General features: G+C 42.6%; 1 protein-coding gene across 12 annotated transcripts in view; it reads left to right on the top strand.

Annotated features, from left to right (window-relative positions):
- The window catches only part of ptprc (protein tyrosine phosphatase receptor type C), a 521,790-nt gene that overhangs the window by 370,631 nt on the left and 137,093 nt on the right, over positions 1–14,066 (top strand). For all 12 annotated transcript variants that reach the window (XM_072511439.1, XM_072511442.1, XM_072511435.1 and 9 more), the window contains one exon: positions 2,023–2,073. In XM_072511439.1, coding sequence (XP_072367540.1) covers positions 2,023–2,073 — 51 coding nt within the window. The remainder of the gene's footprint in view (positions 1–2,022; positions 2,074–14,066) is intronic.

Here is a 14,066-nt window from a genome sequence, read left to right as displayed (position 1 = left end):
GCTCATAATTACCTTTGATGAGTGGGTCAGATAAGTGGAATGAATATGTTTTAAATTAAACCAGGAAGCTTTTCAAAACAGCCATTGTATTTTGCTTCTTTTTACAGATATAATTTTTACCTCATGAAATTCCCATAATTGGAAGATGTGTTTTAAATTTTATGAATCTCAAATGAGGTATTTTTGATTGGTGCGCCACAGAATGACTTAATTAAGTGTGTGCCTCCAAATTGAGATCAAATTTATTAATCTGATTAAATTTGCATCTGATCATTATGTGGAAAGTTAAACAGCTACAGCATCCAGTAGTTTACAATAACTATTAATGCAGTATTAGGACTTTGAAGCACCAAAATAGGGCAGATTCATATTTATGAATGACTTGACAGCTGCCTATTCCAATTGGCTTTGAATTTGAGATAAAAAGTCGTATTGGAGGGGAATGAGTGAACAAGCAAATTAGAACCAGCAACATCCATTCAAATGACCAGTTGAAAACCCTAAAGTAGATTTAACCTGACATGTTGTGAAATACCTGCTTTGGATTTTGACCCAAATTATACCTATTTTTCAAGAACAGGATTGAGTAATTCTGCAATGCTTGATGAGATGCCATTCTGATTAACTGTTAGCATTTACCCCCTCATTGGACAAGGATGGTGCGCTGTTATATATACTAGAATTCAATTTGGCCGTCACAAAGTTGAGTTGCATCTTTTTACTGACTGTTGCGAGCTGGCAGTGGATCTTAACCCTTCAGGAGGCCTGTTTTATTGTAGAGGTACATCTACACTTCTTTCAGAAATTTGGCTCCAGTGCTGATCTATATATCAGGTAAAAGATCGCAACTAGAAAGGCCCTTCTTGCCTTTCGTGTACTGAATTAATAGGGGCAAGTTCTTAAGAGAGAGAGAATTTGTGCTCTGTCTAAATAATTTTAACATCATCTCATTTGTGCTTTCTTGTGTGAATATATGTGCACAGGTAATGTTTTGCCTGCACTAATTGTGCAAAGTTCATTTATTTTCTAAATCATGCAGATGTCTGATTGATTAGTCATGTAACAATGCATGTGTCCCACAATCATTGAGGTGATCTTTTCCCCTCCCAAAGAAATTGTTTGGAAAAGGAACACAAGCGTGTAAGAAATAAACTTCCACTGCAACATATTCTGAAATGGAAGAATTCCCAGCTGGAAGTTAGCTGAATTATAGGGAGCTTAATTCTACATCCTGAACTGTGGAAAACAAGGAAATGTTCCAGTGAAATACTGTCCTTATTAAGTATTAATTATATCAGCGAAAAGTAGGGTATGTTGAGCTACTGATTGCTACTGTCATTTCTCAACTATCTGTGATGTAACACTGACCAAAGCCCACAAGGGGGCAGAAGAAGACACAGATTCTGTGCCAGTTTTACCAGCGATCGTCTTAACTTTCTAATAATCGATAGTGAACTGTCAAATACATAAACCAGTGTTGTGGAAGTTCACAAAATCAAAATTAGTTGTGGAGATAATTGTTAGTGAAGTTAAATACAAGTCCCCTTAGCCGAGGGGTCAATAACCAGGGGCATAGATTTAAGACAAAAGAGAGGATGTGAGGAAAAACTTCTTCACCCAGAGGGTGGTGGGAATCTGGAACTCACTGCCTGAAGGGATGGTAGAGGCAGGAACCCTCACAACATTTAAGAAGCATTTAAATAAGCACTTGGAATGCCGTAGTGTACAAGGCTATGGACCAAGTGCTGAAAAATGGGGTTAGAATAGACGCTTGATGGCCAACACAGACCCAATACGCCGAAGGGCCTCTTTTTGTGCTGTATGACTCTTTGATTCTAAAACTGAGGCCACAATATTTATGAGGTGAATTGAAACACTGTGGGGAATTTCAGAAGGGAACCCAAGCGTTACCACGGGCTTTGGAGCTTTGGTCATTTCACCAGTGCTGTGATGGACTGTGGCTGCCACATGTTTCACTTTATGCGAGGCGACTCTCACTGAATTGTTTTCATCTCCTTTCAGTTCCAATGACAACAGCAGCTCCCACCATCTCCTCCGTGGCCAGCACTACAGGTATGTACACAAAGTCGGTATTTTTACCTGAATCAAACATGGTTACCTTACAAGTAGTTGATGGACATTGGGTGGTAACTTTAATGGCGAGCCATGCTGTATATCTGATGTGTCAAGTTGAAGATCTACGGTGTTTTGTTTTCAATAGCAACATTGATGGTCCTTATGTGCAAGATATCTGCATTACGGGTCTGTTATAGATAACAATCAGATTGACAATTGAATAAAAGTTTATTTGCACTTGTTAATGTGCATTTTATGTAGGGAACAGTTCTTTATATGTAATGCAAAAATCATTAGCAGGAACATAAGCATGTTTAAAATATTCAGATAATATGATAGTGTAATTTAAATGTGTTTCTGGAATGTTTGATTACCAATATAGCAAAGCTAAATCTGAAAGTGAGGAACTCACCTCTCGTGTTCCATGAAGTTAAGAAGATTATTCTTCCTCGGGCTCATTCTTCACCAATTTAGTTGTCCACAGATTATTTCCTTCACCACCATGGGGAGAAAAGTGATATCACAAATGAATGTTCTCTAAGAAATTTTGTTCACTGTCTGCTCCTCGGGAGCCCATGATATTCACCTATCACTGAAAACAATATCAATGCTGTGATTTGCCTTTACCCTCATTGCAAATAATTTAAGAACTGTTGGAAAACAATAATAATTGTGAAGTTATAAGGTAGAACAATCTTGTTCCAGTGAGTCAGTATTGATGCTGGGCAGCGCAGTCCGTACTCTCTTCAATGGGGGTATTCCAGAAAACTCCAGTCCTCCATTAATATTGTTTCCCACTTACAGTGGCAGCACTGTAGGCAAATGTTGACCACAACAAGTATGTAACATTCATACAATGAAGCAGCATTAATCCTCTCGGGCTGTATCATTAATATAATGCTTGAATGTAAATTAAGGGGGCGGGGTGGATTTTAATACAGTTGGAATGGAGTGAGGGGGTAGTTAAAATGGAGTGGCTTCATTTCACTGTATTTGGCTGCTGCTGAGATACCCGCTGCACTAAGTTCAGCGCCTCACTTCCTCAATACTTACCAAATTCCTGTGGCGTAGGTTGCTGATAACTCACCTGTCCTATTCAATGAAATCTGGTCTATGGGCAACAGAAGCTCTCCAATGTGATTAAAATCTCCAGCTAGCTCAACAAAGAAGGCCTGGCCTCTGTTGCTCCCAAGGCCACTCATGCGACCCAGTCGAAAATTGCGCTGGGTTCTGTTGTGTTTGGTGGCTTTCCTGGTCGTGAAAGCACGCATAGAACACAAAGATATGGGGCGCGATTCTCCCCTACCTGGTGGGGCGGGGGGTTCCGGCGTAATGGAGTGGCGGGAACCACTCCGGCATCGGACCGCCCCAACGGTGCGGAAGTCTCAGCACCTTTAGGGGCCAAGCCTCACCTTGAGGGGCTAGGCCCGCGCCGGAGTGGTTTCCGCTCCGCTGGCTGGCGGGAGAGGCCTTTGGTGCCACGCCAGCCGGCACCGAAAGGTCTTCGCCGGGCGACGCATGCGCGGGAGCGCCAGCGGCTGCTGACGTCATCCCCGCGCATGCGCAGGGGAGGGAGTCTCTTCAGCCTCCGTCATAGTGAAGACCATGGCGAAGGCGGAAGAAAAAGAATGCCCCCACGGCACAGGCCCGCCCGCGGATCGTTAGGCCCCGATCGCGGGCCAGGCCACCGTGGGGCACCCCCCAGGGCCAGATCGCCCCGCGCTTCCCCCCAGGACACCGGAACCTGCCCACGCCGCCTTGTCCCGGCGTTCAAAAGGTGGTTTAATCCATGCCAGCCAGCTGGAGAGGGTTGACAGTGGCGGGACTTCGGCCCATGGCGGGCCGGGGAATCGCCGGGGGTGGGCCCGGCGACCGGCGTGATTCCCGCCCCCGCTGACTGGCGCGGCGCGATTCCCGCCCCTGCCGAATCTCTGGTGGCGGAGAATTTGGGACACGGCGGCGGTGGGATTCACGCCAGCCCCGGACAATTCTCCAACCCGGTGGGGGGTCGGAGAATCGCGCCCAAGATTGCTATAAGTATTTATTCTTGACACGCTGGAGAGTAACCATGCATTTACATGTACGAACAATACTGTTTTTGTCACTGTGAAACTAAGGAGGGAGAAGACTGTCCCCTTGACCATCCTACTACCAAGTGCCTGCGTCTCGTCCATCCACCAGCACATATAGGTCTGTATAGGTGTCTGGTTCCACCTGCTGGCGGGAGGTCATAACTGTCACTACATGTATTGGTCAGTGGCTATGTACACTGGTGCTGTTATATACAAATATATATATTGGTGCAACTATGCACAGTTATACATAGATATGCCTATGCACATATCACCACATGTTCTGATGAGACTTCCCTTAGTGCTGGTGGGTTCCCATCAGTTGCTTCCAGTACACTGACCAGCAGCATATGGATGAAATTCATGAGTCAGATAACTGCGTGTGCAATTTGCACATGCTCTGTCCCAACAAGCCCTCCTGCAATAACAGCTCAGTTTATTAAAAAAACGAAATTAAATACTGGTGTCGCACTGCAGAGTGGTCTTTGTGGTGGAGCAGTAATCATCAAGTTCACCCAGGGTTACTCAAAGGTTTGAGACATGTTGACAGGTGAGTCACGTGAGGTATTTCAGCTTATTTTTCCAATGGAACTGGGCAGACCATATCTGATCCCCTTTCAAGTCAGAGATTAGTACAGTTTTAATGTTCCCACAACCACATAGAGGGTACCCCATAAACACGAAGCAAACTTTACAGAGACTTTCATTTCCAGTTTCCCTGTAACAGATTGATGTAAGTATAGCAACAAAAAAAAGACCATCTTCCAGGTAAGGTTTCCTGAACAGATGCTTTTACCAGGATTAATAGCAATCAACACTCATGAGGCAAAACCAGGAAATTATTTTTCATTCTTCTTGTCAAAATGACTTTAAATTTCCCCTATGCTAAATATAAGCACACAGGCAGGTTACAAATCCTTGTGTGCAAGCGGTAGGGAGCAGCAGCGAACACTTGGGAATAAGCTGGGAGCTATAAGCTGAAGAACTAGCACACTCCATTTGATTTCCTGTCTTTCTTTTGGATTGGGGCTGGCATTTGTAAGGCCAGGCAGGAGCTAAGCCTTGCTTCTGTCTTAAATCAATCATTTTTCCCAACTCAGAAATGCCAGCACGGAGGATATTCCTCTCCCTCGATCTCGATTCCGAATAAATCTCAGCAAGAGTCCCACAAGAATAGCTGATGAAATGTCACGTATCTGGTTGATGGTCAACTTTTTTAAAATACATTTTCTTTCTGAAGTTGAGGGAGTAATCCCCATTTTCTTTTTTTCCCCCTCTATATCTATCTATCCCCTTCTATATCTATCTATCCCCTCTATTTCTATCTAACCCCCTTTACATCTATCAATCCCCCCTCTATATCGATCTATCCCCCCTCTATATCTATCTATCCCCCTCTTCATCTATCTATCCCCCCTCTATATCTACCTATTCCCTCTATACTTATCTGTTCCCCTTTACATCTATCTGTCCCCCCTCTATATCTGTCTATCCCCCCTCTATATCTATCTATCCCCCCTCTATATCTATCTATCCCCCCTCTATATCTATCTATCCCCCTCTATATCTATCTATCCCCCTCTATATCTATCTATCCCCCTCTATATCTATCTGCCCCCCTCTATATCTATCTATTCACTCTATATCTATCTATCCCCCTCTATATCTATCTATCCCCCCTCTATATCTATCTACCCCCCTCTTTATCGTCCATCCCCCCCTCTATATCTATCTATTCCTTCTATACTTATCTGTTCCCCTCTATAACTGTCTCTCCCCGTCTATATCCATCTATCCCCCCTCTATATCTATCTATCCCCCCTCTATATCTATCTATTCCCTCTATATCTATCTATCCCTTCTATATCTATCTATCCCCCTCTATATCTATCTACCCCTCTCTATATCTATCTACCCCCCTTTATATCTATCCCCCTCGATATCTATCTATTCCCTCTATATCTATCTCTCCCCCTCTATATCCATCTATCCCCCCTCTATATCTATCTATCCCCCCTCTATATCTATCTATTCCCTCTATATCTATCTATCCCTTCTATATCTATCTATCCCCCTCTATATCTATCTACCCCTCTCTATATCTATCTACCCCCCTTTATATCTATCCCCCTCGATATCTATCTATTCCCTCTATATCTATTGCTCCCCCTCTATATCTATCTAACCCTCTATATCTATCTATCCCCTCTATATCTATCTTTCCCCCATCTATATCTATCTATCCCCCCTCTATATCTATCTATCGCCCCCCTATATCTATCTATCCCCCTCTATATCTATCTATCCCCCTCTATATCTATCTATCCCCTCTATATCTAACTCCCTCTCTATCTTGTCTATCCCCCCTCTATATCTACCTATATCTACCTATCCCCCTCTATATCTATCTATCCCCTCTATATCTATCTATCCCCCTCTATATCTATCTTCCCCCCTCTATATCTATCTATCCTCCCTCTATATCTATCCCCCTCTATATCTATCTATCCCCTCTATATCTATCTATCCCCCTCCATATCTATCTACCCCCCTCTATATCTATCTATCCTCCCTCTATATCTATCCCCCTCTATATCTATCTATTGCCTCTATATCTATCTAACCCCCTCTCTATCTATCTATCCCCCCTCTATATCTATCTATATCTATCTATCCCCTCTATATCTATCTATCCCCCTCTATATCTATCTATCCTCCCTCTATATCTATCCCCCTCTATATCTATCTATTGCCTCTATATCTATCTCTCCCCCTCTACATCTATCTATCCCCCTCTATATCTATCTATTCCCTCTATATCTATTGCTCCCCCTCTATATCTGTCTAACCCTCTATATCTATCTATCCCCTCTATATCTATCTTTCCCCCATCTATATCTATCTATCCCCCTCTATATCTATCTATCGCCCCCCTATATCTATCTATCCCCCTCTATATCTATCTATCCCCCTCTATATCTATCTATCCCCTCTATATCTAACCCCCTCTCTATCTATCTATCCCCCCTCTATATCTATCTATATCTACCTATCCCCCTCTATATCTATCTATCCCCTCTATATCTATCTATCCCCCTCTATATCTATCTTCCCCCCTCTATATCTATCTATCCTCCCTCTATATCTATCCCCCTCTATATCTATCTATTCCCTCTATATCTATCTCTCCCCCTCTACATCTATCTATCCCCCTCTATATCTATCAATTCCCTCTATATCTATCTCTCCCCCTCTCTATCTATCTAACCCCTCTATATCTATCTATCCCCTCTATATCTATCTTTCCCCCCTCTATATCTATCTATCCCCCCTCTATATCTATCTATCCCCCTCTATATCTATCTATCCCCCTCTATATCTATCTATCCCCCTCTATATCTATCTGCCCCCCTCTATATCTATCTATTCACTCTATATCTATCTATCCCCCTCTATATCTATCTATCCCCCCTCTATATCTATCTACCCCCCTCTTTATCGTCCATCCCACCCTCTATATCTATCTATTCCTTCTATACTTATCTGTTCCCCTCTATAACTGTCTCTCCCCCTCTATATCCATCTATCCCCCCTCTATATCTATCTATCCCCCCTCTATATCTATCTATTCCCTCTATATCTATCTATCCCTTCTATATCTATCTATCCCCCTCTATATCTATCTACCCCTCTCTATATCTATCTACCCCCTTTATATCTATCCCCCTCGATATCTATCTATTCCCTCTATATCTATCTCTCCCCCTCTATATCTATCTATCCCCCTCTATATCTATCTATTCCCTCTATATCTATCTCTCCCCCTCTATATCTAACTAGCCCCCTCTATATCTATCAACCCCCTCTATACCTATCTTTCCATCTATACTTATCTGTTCCCCTCTATAACTGTCTCTCCCCTCTATATCCATCTATCCCCCCTCTATATCTATCTATCCCCCTCTATATCTATCTATTCTCTCTATATCTATCTATCCCCTCTATATCTATCTATCCCCCTCTATATCTATCTACCCCCCTCTATATCTATCTATCCTCCCTCTATATCTATCCCCCTCTATATCTATCTATTGCCTCTATATCTATCTAACCCCCTCTCTATCTATCTATCCCCCCTCTATATCTATCTATATCTATCTATCCCCTCTATATCTATCTATCCGCCTCTATATCTATCTATCCTCCCTCTATATCTATCCCCCTCTATATCTATCTATTGCCTCTATATCTATCTCTCCCCCTCTACATCTATCTATCCCCCTCTATATCTATCTATTCCCTCTATATCTATTGCTCCCCCTCTATATCTATCTAACCCTCTATATCTATCTATCCCCTCTATATCTATCTTTCCCCCATCTATATCTATCTATCCCCCCTCTATATCTATCTATCGCCCCCCTATATCTATCTATCCCCCTCTATATCTATCTATCCCCCTCTATATCTATCTATCCCCTCTATATCTAACCCCCTCTCTATCTATCTATCCCCCCTCTATATCTATCTATATCTACCTATCCCCCTCTATATCTATCTATCCCCTCTATATCTATCTATCCCCCTCTATATCTATCTTCCCCCCTCTATATCTATCTATCCTCCCTCTATATCTATCCCCCTCTATATCTATCTATTCCCTCTATATCTATCTCTCCCCCTCTACATCTATCTATCCCCCTCTATATCTATCTATTCCCTCTATATCTATCTCTCCCCCTCTATATCTATCTAACCCCTCTATATCTATCTATCCCCTCTATATCTATCTTTCCCCCATCTATATCTATCTATCCCCCCTCTATATCTATCTATCGCCCCTCTATATCTATCTATCCCCCTCTATATCTATCTATCCCATCTATATCTATCTAACCCCCTCTCTATCTATCTATCCCCCCTCTATATCTATCTATATCTATCTATCGCCCTCTATATCTATCTATTCCCTCTATATCAATACATCCTCCCCTCTATATCTATCTGCCCCCCTCTATATCTATCTATCTCCCTCTGTATCTATCTATTCCCTCTATATCTATCTCTCCCCCTCTATATCTATCTCTCCCCCTCTATATCTATCTATCCCCATCTATATCTATCTATTCTCTCTATACTTATCTGTTCCCCTCTATATCTATCTCTCCCCCTCTATATCTATCTATTCCCCCTCTATATCTATCTATCCCCCTCTCTATCTATCTATCCCCCCTCTTTACCTATCTATCCCCCTCTATATCTATCTATCCCCCACTATATCTATCTACCACCCCCTCTATATCTATCTATCCCCTCTATATCTATCTATCCCCTCTATATCTATCTATCCACTCTGTATCTAACTTTCCCCCATCAATATCTATCTGCCCCCCTCTATATCTATCTATTCCCCCTCTATATCTATCTATTCTCTCTATATCTATCTATCCCCCTCTATATCTATCTATCCCCTCTATATCTATCTAACCCCCTCTCTATCTATCTATCCCCCCTCTATATCTATCTATATCTATCTATCCCCCCCTATATCTATCTATTCCCTCTATATCAAGACATCCTCCCCTCTATATCTATCTGCCCCCCTCTATATCTATCTATCTCCCTCTATATCTATCTATTCCCTCTATATCTATCTCTCCCCCTCTATATCTATCTCTCCCCCTCGATATATATCTATCTCCCTCTATATCTATCTATTCTCTCTATACTTATCTTTTCCCCTCTATATCTATCTCTCCCCCTCTATATCTATCTATTCCCCCTCTATATCTATCTATCCCCCTCTCTATCTATCTATCCCCCCTCTTTACCTATCTATCCGCCTCTATATCTATCTATCCCCCACTATATCTATCTACCACCCCCTCTATATATATCTAACCACTCTATATCTATCTATCCCCTCTATATCTATCTATCCACTCTGTATCTATCTTCCCCCATCTATATCTATCTGCCCCCATCTATATCTATCCCCCCTCTATATCTATCTATTCTCTCTATATCTATCTATCCCCTCTATATCTATCTATCCCCCTCTATATCTATCTTCCCCCTCTATATCTATCTATCCCCCCTCTGTATCTATCTACCCCCCTCTATATCTATCTATCCTCCCTCTATATCTATCCCCCTCTATATCGATCTATTCCCTCTAGATCTATCTCTCCCCTCTATATCTATCTATCCTCCCTCTATATCTATCCCCCTCTATATCTATCTATTCCCTCTATATCTACCTCTCCCCCTCTATATCTATCTACCCCCCTCTATATCTATCTATCCCCCCTCTACATGTATCTATCCTCCCTCTATATCTCTCCCCCTTGATATCTATCTATCCCCTCTCTATCTATCTCTCCCCCTCTATATCTATCTATCCCCTCTCTATATCTATCTGTCCCCCTCTTTTATCTATCTCTCCCCCTCTATATCAATCTATACGCTCTATATCTATCTATCCCCTCTATATCTATCTATTGCCCTTCTATATCTATCTATCCGCCTCTATATCTATCTATCTCCCTCTATATCTGTCTATCATTCCCTCCTCTATATCTGTCTATCATTCCCTCCTCTATATCTATCTATCCCCCCTCTATATCTATCTATTCCCCCTATATCTATCTATCCCCCCTCTATATCTATCTATCCTCCCGTCTATATCTGTCTATCTATCCCTCCCCTCTATATCTATCTATCCCCTTCTATATCTGTCTGTCCCCCTTGATATCTATGTAATCCCCATTTTCAACAGGCAGGTTAACCATTTGAATATTATGGTATGGACTGCTTTTATTTCTTTTAAGATAAAAAATATCTCCAAACTGTTTCATGAAAAGTTCACTTTACCTTGGAAATGGGAATTCTGATGCAGCAAGCATTCAGGGCGGAATTTTGGGGGGGGCGGAGTGTTGGTGGTTACGTCCCTTCCCCCCAAAGTGTGGTTTCTGGCAGTGGAGGCAGCTCACCATTGGCCGCCGGTGGGTGTGTTCTTCCAGTCCTGCTGCAGGGAAACCTACCATGGGGAGGTCGCCTTTGTTGGGACTGGAAGATCCCACTGGTGGGAAGAGCTGAAAAGTCCCACCCTCCAATCTTTCTTATGCAAGGACAGATTGCATTGCTCTGAATATTTGCAAATGGTCACCTCTACCAGCAAGGTTACATGGTAAAGCACATTTGAGGGTTCACCAGGTCTCATTTCTACCTCCATTTGGTGTCTTAAACCAGGCTCCTCTTTGTCTGGTCTGACCAAGCATTAAAGGACTTGTTGCCAAAAATTCTCCAGCCATTGGCATTCACTGTTCCCGCTGGCAGTGCACCCCCGCCCATATGTTGCCTGGCGGTATGGGATGACTTCAATGGGAAACCCATTGACAAGTGTGAGTGTAGAGAATTCCGCCGCCAGTGAACATTGCGCTGCTGTGAACCACGCAACTGGGGGACCGGAGAAGCCAGCCCATTTACTCTGCTTTCTATCCTTACAGATGCTGCCAGACCTACTGAGCTTTTCCAGCATTCTCTGTTCCTCTTTGTCATGGCCGCCTGTAGCTCCTACTTGGCTGTCAACCATCCAATTGGTTGGCAAGTCTCGAAGGCCGAGATAGAGGTGGGAGTCTCTCCTTAAAGCAATTGATGCTGCTTCCAGTGTTAAATTGCTGAGGGGCAGCCGGCGTTATGGTGGGCAGGTTCCCCACCGACCTTTTTGCAGGGTGAGTGGGGACCATGGTGGCTTGTAAAATGCAGCCCGCAGAGCTTTTATTGAAATTGCACAAAACAGGTAGGCTGTAGGCTCAATGTTGGGCCTGGAGTTCTCAACTGAGGACATAGTCATGATGTCATAATCGGTTTCAGTCACTCTGCTACTGATGAGAAATAATCATCAATGTTTCCACTTGACATTACTGCCCAGTAATCCCTGCTACAAATCTGTGCATATAAATGATGTATAAGGACAGATCAGCCTTAATGTTAACTACACTCACTGCATTTTGACGCATGAAGAAAGCTTTTTGGGAGGGGGTCTCATGGCCCTTTGAAACCATGTTCCAATGTGACTCATCAGCATTTATAAAAGAGGCAAAAGGAAAGCAAAATTACAGGATTTATTTTCACAAATAGTTATAGACAACTTCTGGTACAATGTCGCAACAGGGCGCGGACGACCATGGACTTCCTTTGGATTGGTCCATAATTATACTTGGCAAAGTACTGCAGTGGTTTGCTATTGCCCTCTGTGGTAGGGATGAACAACACACTCTCCCATTCTTACTGCCTGCCATCAGGCATCTTGCAAGGTTTTACAGACTGTTAATCAACCCGTTTGGCAAGGTTATGAATGCACCTTCGGTGGCCATCAAGTCCTTGAGCTTCTGTCCCAGAGGCAAGGATGCTATCCACTGCCTACCATACACCTACTGATAGAATTAATGTGTGTGGATGCTGTTGGTCCTCTTGACAGAATCAAGGAAGTAAGTACTTTATATAGGGTATTTTAATTCAAAATATGAATGCATTTCACATGGAGGCTCAGATTAAGCACTGCCGTGAACAGACTAGCTAGCAATCGGGTAATAGATCCAACTCGCAACATTATTTTTCCTTAATATCTATGAACAAAAAATGTTGGAAATACTCATCAGGTCTGGCAGCATCTGTGGAGACAAACAGAGTTGACATTTCAGGTCGAGATGACCTTTCATCAGAACTGACCTTAAGTCGGAAGCCCGTTTTTCCCCAAAATGCAAAACAAAATCTACAAACCCTCTTCAGCCAGTTGGGACGAGACGATTAGCAGTACGAGGTTCATCTTGGTGCTGCACTCTTTTGTTACATTCGGATTCGTCGAGGATTGTTACTCTCAGTTTCCTCTTCTAGCAGTTCACTCTTCACTCACACCCCCCAGCACGACTCCCAACAGTGACTACAGCACTTGCAGCAGCTTCCAGTACGACCATTAAACAAATCTTCACCATCTCCTTTGTATAGCAAAGTGCTTGCTCCCTTTAAGCCAGGGTACTAATTGTGCCTAATTTTCCATTTGTCTTCCTTGATTTATTTGGTTGGATTGTTCCTTTGCAATATTCTTATTGTTTTGAAGCAGTTTGGGTCTTTCCCTACCAAGTGAATGAAATAACCTCTATATCCAATAACAAGTGGAATGATAGTGTTGGGACAAAATGCCAACTTTAAAGCCATTTGTACCAATCCCTTAAGTGAGTCAGGAATACCACCCACTATGTTATTACTTGAAAGAATTTTACTGGTATGAAGCATGTCTCCATGTTAGAGTTTAAATGACCAATGAAAAGTTTATAGATATGGTTGTTTTCCTTCCAACAGATCACTCATCAGTCACTACCTCCATCACGGCTCCAACAACAGTGACTACTGCATTCACAGCAGTTTCAAGTATGCCCGCAAAGATATTTCACTTTCTCGTTTTGCTATCAAAATGGGTGCCACTCTGACGTTTTTAGCATGTCAATTCTATTTGAACTTCATTGAATGAAGTTAGAATCCTCATTTTGCAGAAGGAAGGATATATATGTATATTGCCTGTGCCAGTCATTGATAAAGCTATTTAATTAGTCTCACTTCCCAACTCATTCCTCATAACTCCAAACATAGGCATAGTTAGAATGAAGGCAAGTTGCAGTCTGTTTATCATTTGGGTTCCTTTGATGGAAATTTAAAGCAATGGCTGCTGTAACATGATAGATTTATTGTTTCCAACAAAATTAATGTACTGCATTGCACCAGTTGGAGGCCAGGGATTGCTTCATAGGCAGTGTTAAGGTGCCAGGTGTTAGCTGGAGTGCCAGGGCACCACCTGCCCTGACTCTGACCACCCAGTGGCCTCCAATGGCCTGGGAGATCCCCAGGTGCCGTTACACC

This window comes from Scyliorhinus torazame, chromosome 7, assembly GCF_047496885.1.
Source record: "Scyliorhinus torazame isolate Kashiwa2021f chromosome 7, sScyTor2.1, whole genome shotgun sequence".
NCBI classification, from domain to species: domain Eukaryota; kingdom Metazoa; phylum Chordata; class Chondrichthyes; order Carcharhiniformes; family Scyliorhinidae; genus Scyliorhinus; species Scyliorhinus torazame.
The sequence above is the reverse complement of the archived record's forward strand: the minus strand, read 5'-3'. Positions and strand labels throughout refer to the sequence as shown.